Source organism: Phyllobates terribilis, unplaced genomic scaffold (assembly GCF_046119375.1).
Source record: "Phyllobates terribilis strain yellow unplaced genomic scaffold, ASM4611937v1 Scaffold_1__5_contigs__length_1240528914, whole genome shotgun sequence".
In the NCBI taxonomy this organism is placed as follows: Eukaryota; Metazoa; Chordata; class Amphibia; order Anura; family Dendrobatidae; genus Phyllobates; species Phyllobates terribilis.
Window position 1 is genome coordinate 23,404,357 of NW_027362761.1, and position 12,213 is coordinate 23,416,569.

Below are 12,213 nucleotides of genomic sequence, written 5' to 3' on the forward strand. Positions count from 1 at the left end.
TGGCCGTCCCGGGTGTTGAATGCAGTCTTCCATTCATCCCCCTGACGGATACGGACCAGGTTGTACGCCCCACGGAGGTCCAGTTTGGTGAAGATTCTAGCCCCCCTCAGATGATCAAACAATTCCGGAATGAGTGGAAGGGGGTACTTATTCTTCACCGTGATCTGGTTAAGGCCTCTATAGTCTATACAGGGACGGAGAGAGCCGTCCTTCTTTTTAACGAAAAAGAAGCCTGCTCCCGCCGGGGAGGTAGATTTCCGGATGAATCCCCGGGCCAGATTCTCCTCAATATATTCGGACATCGACCGGGTCTCAGCAGCGGACAATGGGTAAATACGCCCACGGGGAGGCGTAGTACCGGGTAGCAGGTCGATAGGACAGTCGTATGGTCTATGAGGGGGTAATGTCTCTGCCTCCTTTTTATTAAAGACATCAGCAAATGACCAATAAGGAATCGGAAGTCCAGGTAGATTAGTTGGGGTAGGAGAAGGACGGACGGGATGAACGGGAACCAAACAAGTCTTATGGCAGTCCTGTCCCCAGCGAAGGACTTCTCCGGTCTTCCAGTCAAGCATGGGTGCATGTTTCTGGAGCCAAGGTAGGCCTAGTAAGAGGGCGTGAGAGAGTCCAGGCAGAACATGAAAAGAGATGCTCTCAGAATGCAGCATTCCCACCTGCAGAGTAATGGATTCGGTGATGAGTTGGATGGGACGTGGTAAGAGGCCCCCATCCACGGCAGCGACAGATAAGGGTACAGCCAGAGGTTTGGTGGGAATGCGGTGTTTTTCTACCAGGGACTGTGAAATAAGATTCCCGGCTGCTCCAGAGTCAAGTTGGGCTAGTTCGAAATAACAGTTCTCCCCGCAGATAATTGAGACTGACAGCAGCAGAGATGGAGAGGATTTATTCTTGTCTAGGTCGACCTCTCTGAGCGAACCTAGACACAGGCGTTTCCCGACCTCTCCGGGCAGGTACGGATCCGGTGCTCCTTGCTGCCACAGTAGAAGCAGCTCCCCTCGGCACGGCGTAAGTCCTGACGGGTTTTGACCATCTTGGACTGGTCGACCTGCATAGGCTCAGGAGAGTGTACCTGGGGAGAAACGGAGGGAGTGACGGGTTTCTGGAAGGTAGGAGCTAGACGTGGAAACCTCCTCTCACGGGTGACCTCTTTGGCACGCTCCTGGAACCGTAGGTCAATCCGGGTGGCAAGAGTTATTAAGTCATCGAGAGTGGTAGGAATGTCCCGACCGGCGAGTTCATCTTTAATACGGCCGGACAGACCCTCCCAGAAGACAGATACCAGAGCGTCGTTATCCCAGGCCAGCTCCGAGGCAAGGGTACGGAACCGTATGGCATATTGGCCCACGGTGAGACTTCCCTGACGGAGGCGTAGCAGAGACGATGCGGATGAGGTTTTCCGTCCGGGTTCGTTGAAGACTTTCCGGAAAGCGGTGAGAAAGGCAGGCAAGTCGGACACCAGGGGGTCTCCTCTCTCCCATAGAGGATTTAGCCAAGCCAGTGCCTCCCCCGTGAGATGGGACATGATGAAGGCTACTTTGGCCCGGTCGGAGTTAAACTGGTGAGACAGGAGTTCAAAGTGCAGGGTGCACTGGTTTATGAAGCCCCGAGCCTGAGCGGAGTCGCCTCCGAAGCGAGGAGGTGCAAAAAGCCGGGGTCCGGAGCAGGATACCGTGGTATTGGTGGGCAGCGGAGCTGCCGGGTTGCGAGTCATGACACTAGCGGAGGTTGCTGGTGGAGCAGTCAAAGTGTCCAGGTGAGAATTGACATTCCACAGGTGACTCAGGATGGACTCCAGTTGGGACCTCTGACGGGACAGTTCATGACAAAGGTCCGAGAGCGAGGGAGCTTGGGTGCCACCGGGTTCCATGGCCCGAGCAAACTGTAACGGGTCTGGGAGGTGGAACCTCTGAGCAACTTATACAAGGGGGCGGTCCTTGTAAGGAAGCGGGTGGCGACCAGGGAAGACAGGCAGGTAGTCACAGCAGGTGACCGGGACAGTCTCTGGGTAAACGGGCAGGAGGTCACGGCAAGTGACCGGGACAGTCTCTGGGTAAACGGGCAGGAGGTCACAGCAAGTGACCGGGGCAGTCTCTGGGTGAACGGGCAGGAGGTCACGGCAAGTGACCGGGACAGTCTCTGGGTAAAGAGTAGGTACAACCTGTGACGGCTGAGCCTCCAGGTAGGCTAGCAGGCAGATGGCAGATGTGTGCTCCCAGGTGAGCAGGCGAGAGTCTCTGGATAAGCAGGTGGTCACAGCATGTGACGGCGGAGCCTCCAGGTAGGCTAACAGGCAGGTAGCAGATGAGCGCTCCCAGGTGAGCGGGCAAGCTGGTCCATAGACAGACTGACAGGTGTCGGAAGGCAGACCGTCGGACCTCAGGCTAGCAAGCAGGTAAGCGGATAACAGGCAGGAATCAGACAGCAAACTGGCAAGAAACTGGCAGGTAACTGGCAGGTAACTGGAAACGGGACCTGAGGGCTGAAGCAGAGTAGTGAACAGTGCAACAACATTGCTTGGACACCCCCATTTTGGAGGAGGTGCCTTATATATGGTGAAGTCCTCCTCCCATTGGCCGGGGACTCCTTAGGACGGCGCGCGCGGCCCCTTTAAGAGGGGGGAGCGCGCGCGCGCCCTAAGCACCGTGGCCGGGAAGGAGCGCGCGCTGCCAGCAGAGCGGGAGGAGGGCGCCGGGCTCGGAGCGGAGAGGTAAGGGGAACAGCGTCCCTGCCTAGCAGGAGGCAGGGACGCCGACGCTACAGAAGGATTCAATAGTCTGCAGTCACACAGAGTGACTGCAGACTGTTCATTTTAGATCGGACAACTCCTTTAAACTAATACTTTGTTGAAGTACTGTTTGAATTTATGACAGCATTGAGACTTTTTGGGTAGGAGTCTATCAGCATGGCATGTCTAGAATTGGCAAACTTTGCCCACTCTTCCTTGCAGTAGCGCTCCAAATCTATCAGATTGCGAGGGCATCTCCTCTGTACAGCTCTCTTCAGGTCTGCACACAGATTTTCTATTGAATTCAGATCTGGACTCTGGCTGGGCCATTCCAAAACATTGATCCTCCTGAACCTATTTTCTTCTGGTCTTCTGGTCTTTCCATCAATTTTTGAGGGATGTCCAGTTCTAAGTAATACTGTATGACTGTTGTGCCAAATTTAAGCCACTGTTTGATGACCGTCTTTATAGTGTTCCACAGTATTTCTAGTGCTTTGGAAACCTTTTTGTACCCTTCTCCTGACTGATAACTTTCAACAATGAAAGCCCTTTGCTGTGTTGTAAACTGTTTACAGATCTTGGCTTTTGCTGTGAAATGCAATTAAGAAAATGTCAGAAAAATCCTACTAGAACAGCTAATCTTTATATGGAGTTAATCAGAATCAGGTTAAATGATTACTGCTGTGTTCTGACTACTATGCATCTTGAATTAAATGTGATTGGCTAATTCTGACCATCCACAAAAATAAGAGGGTGTTCACACTTATGCAATCACATTATTTTACTTGTAGGCCACGTTCACAAATTCAGTATTTGGTCAGTGTTTTACATCAGCATGTGTAAGCCAAAACCAGGAGAGGAACAATCAGAGGAAAAGTATAATAGAACCACGTCACCACTTCTGGATTTATCACCCACTCCTGGCTTTGGCTTACAAATACTGATGTAAATTACTGACCAAATACTGAACATGTGTGGCCTAATTTTTATTTCCCCTTCAAAATGATTTCAGTTTCTTAATGGATTTGTTCAGATTATGGGTGACATTAAAACTAGAATAAGTTCTCAAATGATTCTTCTTGGTATGATTTTTTTATAAGTAAAAAAAAATGACATTTTAACAGGGGTTGTTGATTTTTTATATCCAGTGAATGCAATTTGTTGGATAAATAATCTCAAGACAATTCTATGGGTCAGTACACAAAATGATATGGTTTCATATTTTAGTGTTTTTGTGAAACAAGTTGTGATATTTTGGCACCATTTTCAAGTACATATCATTTATTATTTTTTGCTTAATTTTTTATGCCATGTATGATATTATACATTGTTAGTTTTTTTTACGTTCTATTACAGCTGCATTATCATATTTTTTTTTTTTTTATTTCATTAAACTACAATTTATTTATCTTACTAAACAAAAAAGGGACTTAACAACTAGAAGCTGCAGTTATTTAAGTGTTAGTATAATACTTTTAAATATTTAATAGTATTCCAAAGAAATATTACCTGCCATTATAAGGGTAGGTTCACATGAGCATATTTTTTGTCCGTGAAAAATTTGGACAGCACACGGACGAATGTTATTCAATGCAGATGAACAACTATTTTTCACTGACCAAATCTACGTGTGAATAAAAATTGCAGAATGTTTTCTTCCAAGAGTCATATGGAGCCACTTAACATCTGATTTTAAAGGATACATTGCAATACATTTTCATTTATCCAGAGCCATCTCTGTTACAAATAATAGAAATAGCGCTCTTTTATACTGTTGGATAAATGTAAAAGGTATGTTAGTATTATTAATTATATATCGTTGAAACTGGCAATCAAGTTGTGATAACCGCACATAGAAAGCTTGAAAATATAGGAGACCAAGACAGACAACATGGAATTGAGTAAAGAATTCATTTTATTATTAACAGTATAGAGAACGGTTAAAAAAGACAGTACACAAAGTGGAAGCACAGCTGGAAACATGTAACTATATAAAGTAATCCGTGTAAAGGGACATCAATCATTACTCAGATGGAACAGAAGGAGGTGCACTAACCAAAATAGGTAATGTCAAAAAAGTACCAATATTGCACTGTGCCCAAATGACCTATATAAAGGGTTCCCTCACTTTGAAATAATTAGTGAGGAGTACACCTGGGGGCGCAGTGGCCCATCCTATAAAAGGAGTATACCGGTGTGCTAAAAGGTTAAAGGCAACTGTCAAAAGGGGTTAGAAAGACACTGCATGGAGCAATGAGAGTACCAGTGTGCTTACCAGGGAAAAAGTAGGAGGCAGGTAAACCGTGGTAATGCGCCCAACGCGCGTTTCGCGGACCAGCCTTGAGAAAGCAGACGGCTGGTCCGCGAAACGCGCGTTGGGCGCATTACCACGGTTTACCAGCCTCCTACTTTTCCCCTGGTAAGCACACTGGTACTCTCATTGCTCCATGCAGTGTCTTTCTAACCCCTTTTGACAGTTGCCTTTAACCTTTTAGCACACCGGTATACTCCTTTTATAGGATGGGCCACTGCGCCCCCAGGTGTACTCCTCACTAATTATTTCAAAGTGAGGGAACCCTTTATATAGGTCATTTGGGCACAGTGCAATATTGGTACTTTTTTGACATTACCTATTTTGGTTAGTGCACCTCCTTCTGTTCCATCTGAGTAATGATTGATGTCCCTTTACACGGATTATTTTATATAGTTACATGTTTCCAGCTGTGCTTCCACTTTGTGTACTGTCTTTTTTAACCGTTCTCTATACTGTTAATAATAAAATGAATTCTTTACTCAATTCCATGTTGTCTGTCTTGGTCTCCTATATTTTCATGTTCATTTGACAGCTTATGGTAAACAGGGGGAATCGCTGCCCAAGGTTGGTACAGCGATTTACCCCCTTTGAGAGAATTATACTGTTTTCAGCCATGTTTTGGTGTCTAACATAGAAAACTTGGTACTGGGTGGTATCAGTAAAACTTTTAAATGTAGCAATAAATAGATATTCTATAGTACAAAGAACAACTCTTGATTGAAATTGTAATAGTCCTTTAACTAGACATTATAGATTATAGAAAGGTCGGCCATAGAAGAGTATATCAAACTTAGACCTGTGAGTAGTCCATTTCCAAACTGATAGCCCAGATTAAACTCCAACCAAAATATGCTACTATTACTTTACTTACAGGAAATAAATACAGACCTACAATACAACCTAGTAGGTAATTTTTGAGTATGGCTCTCCCAATGCTGCCAGCAATTCCTACACAATGAAAGCAAACACCACTCCATACATTATAAAAATAATTCACTTTACTGATATACAAATAAAATATAGACAATAATAGAATAGAAACCTTCACAGATAAAAATGAAATGTGCACACAGTTATATGAGCAAGGTTACCATGAAATGTGATGTAACAGTTATTGTGGTCCAGGTAAGTTTATACACGTCACACAATAAGCAATACAACGCATGTCTACAGGTCTGGAGAACCGATCACATACACATCACAGACTTGCAATAACTCCCAACATGAAGAGAAAGAAAAAATACAAAGATGTCATCACCAGATTAGGTAACAAGTCACCGGACAAGCCTAAAAGTAGCCCCACTGAAGACACGGCATAGCGAGAGATACCTGACCATAGAATGACGCTTACCCACCATATGTGGTCAGGTATGGCTTATGCGGTCTCTCCAGTGGGGCTACTTTTAGGCTTGTCCGGTGACTTGTTGTGGTGCTAACCTTGTCCATATTAGTGTGTGCACATTCCATTTTTATCTGTGTATGTGTCTATTCTACTATTGTCTGCAGGGGCATAACTATAGTAATTGCAGGGGTTACAATCGCACTTGGGCACTGGAGCCCAGCAAAGCCCAAAATGTCCCTTTGACTCAAATGAGAAAACAAATATTTTTAAAGCTCAGAGATAGTAGAGGGCTCTGTTAGACGCTTTGCATTGGGGCCCCGAAGCTTCAAGTTACACCAGTGATTATTTGCATTGTATTTGTATAGGAATAAAGTATTTTTTAGAATGTATGGAATGGTGATTGCCCCTATTGTATAGGAATTACCTTCTTTTCAGTTTAATGATTATTTATCTTTGCTGAGTCTTCTTGTCTGAAAAATCTAGATCATTATTCCATTCTGTGGCCAAGACAAACCCAATTTTATCTTATAGGGTGCTAAATTAAAGGAATTTATACTGAAATAAATACTGCATTATTAAGCAATTAGCGTTTACAATAGGTATACAATGTCATTGCTAAAGGGATTGCTTATTATTCAATTATTGTAAACTAGGAGCATTGGGTCCATTCATTTCAACATTTTCTGTGTAAACAGATAAAACATTAATTTGTATCTTACACCATTCAAAATACTGTACTTCATATGTATATATGCAGGAAGCAGAATCCCACAAACATGAACGCATGTAGTTCATATACAACAACCCATGAAATCACCATCATCATGGACATCCACAATTTTCTGACTGCATTTTATAATTTGTATATTTATTTTTTATTTTATTTTTTTACCTCTGTACAGAGAACCACCAAACCTAAGAGGATAGTTTTTCAAGATGAAGTTCAACAATTAGGAGATGTAAAAGGGAAAGTCATCAAGAGCCTTCATATCTCAGAGAAAGACAGTGAAGCTGCAGCTTTAAGTCGCTCTATACCTACTGGGTACCGGCCAAAACCATATATTGTACCAGATTATGTTGTGTAAGCATAAAAATGTCACTGAAGACTGTGTGAGAAACTGTATGCACTGTATTCACCACAGATGAACAGACATTACGTTATTGATGAATTTATCACTGTGTTTCATTTTACATTGGTGTAATTTTGTGGCCTAAACAAATTTTTCTAAAGATTACCAAAGCCCAAGGTACATAGTTTAGCCTAAGGCACTCTCCCCTGATTTGTGTAGGGGCAGTAGAGAGAACAAAGAGTGCCTCAGACTACCAAAACCCAAGGAGCATAGTTCGCCTCAGGCACTCTCCCTTGGTCCTTGTAGGGTCAGTACAGAGAACAGGGAGTGCCTCAGACTACCAAAGCCCAAGGTTCATAGTTTAGCCTAAGCCACTCTCCCCTGGTCCTTGTAGGGACAGTACAGAGAACAGGGAGTGCCTCAGACTACCAAAGCCCAAGGTTCATAGTTTAGCCTAAGGCACTCTCCCCTGGTCCTTGTAGGGTCAGTACAGGGAACAGGGTGTGCCTCAGACTACCAAGCCCAAGGTGCATAGTTTAGTCTAAGGTGCTTTCCCCTGGTCTTTGTAGGGACAGGAGAGAGAACAGGGTGTGCCTCAGACTACCAAGCCCAAGGTGCATAGTTTAGTCTAAGGTGCTTTCCCCTGGTCTTTGTAGGGACAGTAGAGAGAACAGGGTGTGCCTCAGACTACCAAAGCACATTGGGAGGAATTTATAAAGGGTTCATATGTGAATGCCTTCTAATAAAACTGCTGCATTTTATGGCACCATTCTTTTAATTAGAGTATGACGCACTGCTCTTAAAGGGGTTGTCTGCCTTTGCATTTTCTCCATGTAATTGTGTCTAAAAATAATTTTTGCAATTGGGTTTCATTAAAAAAAAAGTTGCACTGTTTGAGTTCTACAGCCTTTGTGTTGTGCTGTCGATTGCTAGCTGCAGAATGAGTTAATTGAAAATCCATCAGTGAGCTTGTTTTGGCGGTCTGATTGCAGAGTCTGTATTTCTATTATCTGCCTTTTTCTGCACTACTTTCAGGTGATTTATAACTAGTGTTGAGCGATACCTTCCGATATCGGGAAATATCGGATCGGATTGGATCGGACCGATACCGAAAAAGTATCGGATATCGCCGATTCCGATACCGGAAACCAATGCAAGTCAATGGGACATAAATATCGGAATTAAAATAAACCCTTTCTTTCCTTGTAGGTTATTTCTACATGAAGGAAAACAACTAAGAATAATGTAGAATGTATTGGGGGAGGTGGGGGAGACAATAAAGGCATAGAGGTTTAGCCCAGTCAAATGGAATAGCAGGAATTAATATTTTTTTATTATGTTCTGAGTTACGGAAATATTAACTATGTTAAGTATTTTTATATTTTGTCAGATATTTATGTTTCACTACTTCCATGCTCTTCACCTTCTTTTTTACTTCTCCCACACTTTCTCCTTCATCATCCTCAGCATCTTTTTCATCCACTTCTTCTTCACCTTCTTCTTCTTCACCTTCTTCGTATTATTCTTTTTTTTACATTCTTCATATTCTACTTCTTCATCTTCTTCATATTCTTCTTCTTCATCATATTCTTATTTGTGACAGGCATTCCTGTAGTTGTTATCTATAAAAGGTTGGACATTACACCTTTCGTTCTGCCCGTCACAAAAGATTTACAACAGGATTTGTCCGCGTTCAGTTTGGCCTGCAGCAGCAGGTCTTTTCCAGGGGCACCACGAGGAGGAACGGACTCACCCCCATACACTGCTTAGTCATCTTCTGCTTATAATTTAGATATTATCTTTTGCTCTGATTTTTAGTCTTATGCTTAATGTTCTTCCGCTTTTTGTTCTGCAGCTTCTTGTATTTCTGCTTCTTGGTTTTCTGTCTCTTGTTTTTCTGTATCTTGGTGCTTGTCTTCTCTTCTTTGTCTTCTTGGTCAACTTCTTCAGGGTCATCTTCTTGGTCTTCTTCGGGGTGGTCTTCAGGGTCGTCGTCTTCGGGGGTCCTCGTCTTCGGGGTCCTCGTCTTCTTCGGGTTGGTCTTCTGGGTCCTCGTCTTCGGGGTCCTCGTCTTCTTCGGGGTGGTCTTCAGGGTCCTCGTCTTCTTCGGGGTGGTCTTCAGGGTCCTCGTCTTCTTCGGGGTGGTCTTCAGGGTCCTCGTCTTCAGGGTCATTGTCTTCGGGGTCCTCGTCTTCTTAGGGTTGGTCTTCAGGGTCCTCGTCTTCAGGGTCCTCGTCAGGGAGATCCAGAGTGATTACCAAGAACCATTTCAAAAAGCTTGAACTTGGAAATGTAGCAGAAGGTACAAGAAAGCTGAGGAACTACCGAGGACCAGCTGACGGTACTGGAACCCGGATGGATAGCAGAAGGTACAAGAGCCAATGGAACTACCGAGGACCAGCTGATGTTACTGGAACTCGGTTACTAAGCAGGAGGTACCTGTGCCAGAAAGCACTACCAAGGACCAGCAGACGTTGGTGGAACTTGGATACCGAGAAGGAGGCACCTAATCCAAAGGCACTGCCGAGAACCAGCTGACGGTACTGGAACCCGGATGGGTAGCAGAAGGTACAAGAGCCAATGGAACTACCGAGGACCAGCTGATGTTACTGGAACCCGGATGGGTAGCAGAAGGTACAAGAGCCAATGGAACTACCGAGGACCAGCTGATGTTACTGGAACTCGGTTACTAAGCAGGAGGTACCTGTGCCAGAAAGCACTACCAAGGACCAGCAGACGTTGGTGGAACTTGGATACCGAGAAGGAGGCACCTAATCCAAAGGCACTGCCGAGAACCAGCTGACGGTACTGGAACCCGGATGGGTAGCAGAAGGTACCCATGTAAAAAAAAAGTTCAAGGCCGCGAGCCGGCCGCAGTTACCAAAACCCACAGTCCTACAGAGGGTGCTTGTCCTATTGGCACTATGGAACCAGCCTTCATTGCCAGATCCCGCAGCCCACATAGGAGTCACCTAAACTGCAGGCACCATAGAGTCGGCTAACCCGACCGCAACACGACAGGACAACGCATTGGAGGCAAAGTGACGTTGACACTACCCGGAAACAGCTGGCGTGCTGGAACCAGGCTGGGCAGGAGGGAGTACCCGTGCCAAAGACACTGCCGAGAACCAGCTGACGGTACTGGAACCCGGATGGGTAGCAGAAGATACAAGAGCAAATGGAACTACCGAGGACCAGCTGACGGTACTGGAACCCGGATGGGTAGCAGAAGGTACAAGAGCCAATGGAACTACCGAGGACCAGCTGATGTTACTGGAACTCGGTTACTAAGCAGGAGGTACCTGTGCCAGAAAGCACTACCAAGGACCAGCAGACGTTGGTGGAACTTGGATACCGAGAAGGAGGCACCTAATCCAAAGGCACTGCCGAGAACCAGCTGACGGTACTGGAACCCGGATGGGTAGCAGAAGGTACCCATGTAAAAAAAAAGTTCAAGGCCGCGAGCCGGCCGCAGTTACCAAAACCCACAGTCCTACAGAGGGTGCTTGTCCTATTGGCACTATGGAACCAGCCTTCATTGCCAGATCCCGCAGCCCACATAGGAGTCACCTAAACTGCAGGCACCATAGAGTCGGCTAACCCGACCGCAACACGACAGGACAACGCATTGGAGGCAAAGTGACGTTGACACTACCCGGAAACAGCTGGCGTGCTGGAACCAGGCTGGGCAGGAGGGAGTACCCGTGCCAAAGACACTGCCGAGAACCAGCTGACGGTACTGGAACCCGGATGGGTAGCAGAAGGTACAAGAGCCAATGGAACTGCCGAGAACCAGCTGGCGGTGCTGGAGCCCAGGGTAAATACTAAAAACAGAAGAGCCAGAGGTGTATTTGGAGGAGGTTTTAAATCCGTACTACAGTGGATGTGGACAAAGCAGGAGAATTTGCCGGACACACAGCTGGGGATCAGCTGACGTTACTGAATCCCAATAACACTGGAGCAAGCGTTGACTGTGCAGACGGCACTTCTGAGCAGCAACTAGCGGTATTGGAGCCCAGGGTAAATACTAAAAACGGAGGAGCCAGAGGTGTAATTGGAGCAAGTTTTAAATAAGTAGCACAGTGAATATGGACAGAGCAGGAGAAATTGCCGTGAACACAGCAGGGGAACAGCTGACGTTACCGAACCCCAATAACACCGCAGCAAGTGTTGACTGTGCAGACGGCACTTCCGAGCGCCAACTGGCGGTGCTGGAGCCCAGGGATAAGAATGAAAACAGAGGAGCCAGAGGTGTAATTGGAGCAACTTTAAAATCTGTAGTAGTGAGAATGTGGACAGAGCAGGAGAAATTGCCGTCCGCACAGCAGGGGAACAGCTGACGTTACTGAACCCCAATAACATGGTAGCAAGTGTTGACTGTGCAGACAGCACTTCCGAGCGCCAACTGGCGGTGCTGGAGCCCAGGGATAAGAATGAAAACAGAGGAGCCAGAGGTGTAATTCGAGCAACTTTAAAATCTGTAGTAGTGAGAATGTGGACAGAGCAGGAGAAATTGCCGTCCGCACAGCAGGGGAACAGCTGACGTTACTGAACCCCAATAACACGGCAGCAAGTGTTGACTGTGCAGACAGCACTTCCGAGCGCCAACTGGCGGTGTTGGAGCCCAGGGTAAATACTAAAAACGGAGGAGCCAGAGGTGTAATTGGAGCAAGTTTTAAATAAGTAGCACAGTGAATATGGACAGAGCAGGAGAAATTGCCGTGAACACAGCAGGGGAACA

General features: G+C 45.7%; 1 protein-coding gene across 3 annotated transcripts in view; it reads left to right on the forward strand.

The window, feature by feature from the left end:
- Positions 1-12,213, forward strand: part of OCEL1 (occludin/ELL domain containing 1) — a 47,539-nt gene that overhangs the window by 9,342 nt on the left and 25,984 nt on the right. For all 3 annotated transcript variants that reach the window (XM_073659520.1, XM_073659394.1, XM_073659455.1), the window contains one exon: positions 7,305-7,483. In XM_073659520.1, coding sequence (XP_073515621.1) covers positions 7,305-7,483 — 179 coding nt within the window. The remainder of the gene's footprint in view (positions 1-7,304; positions 7,484-12,213) is intronic.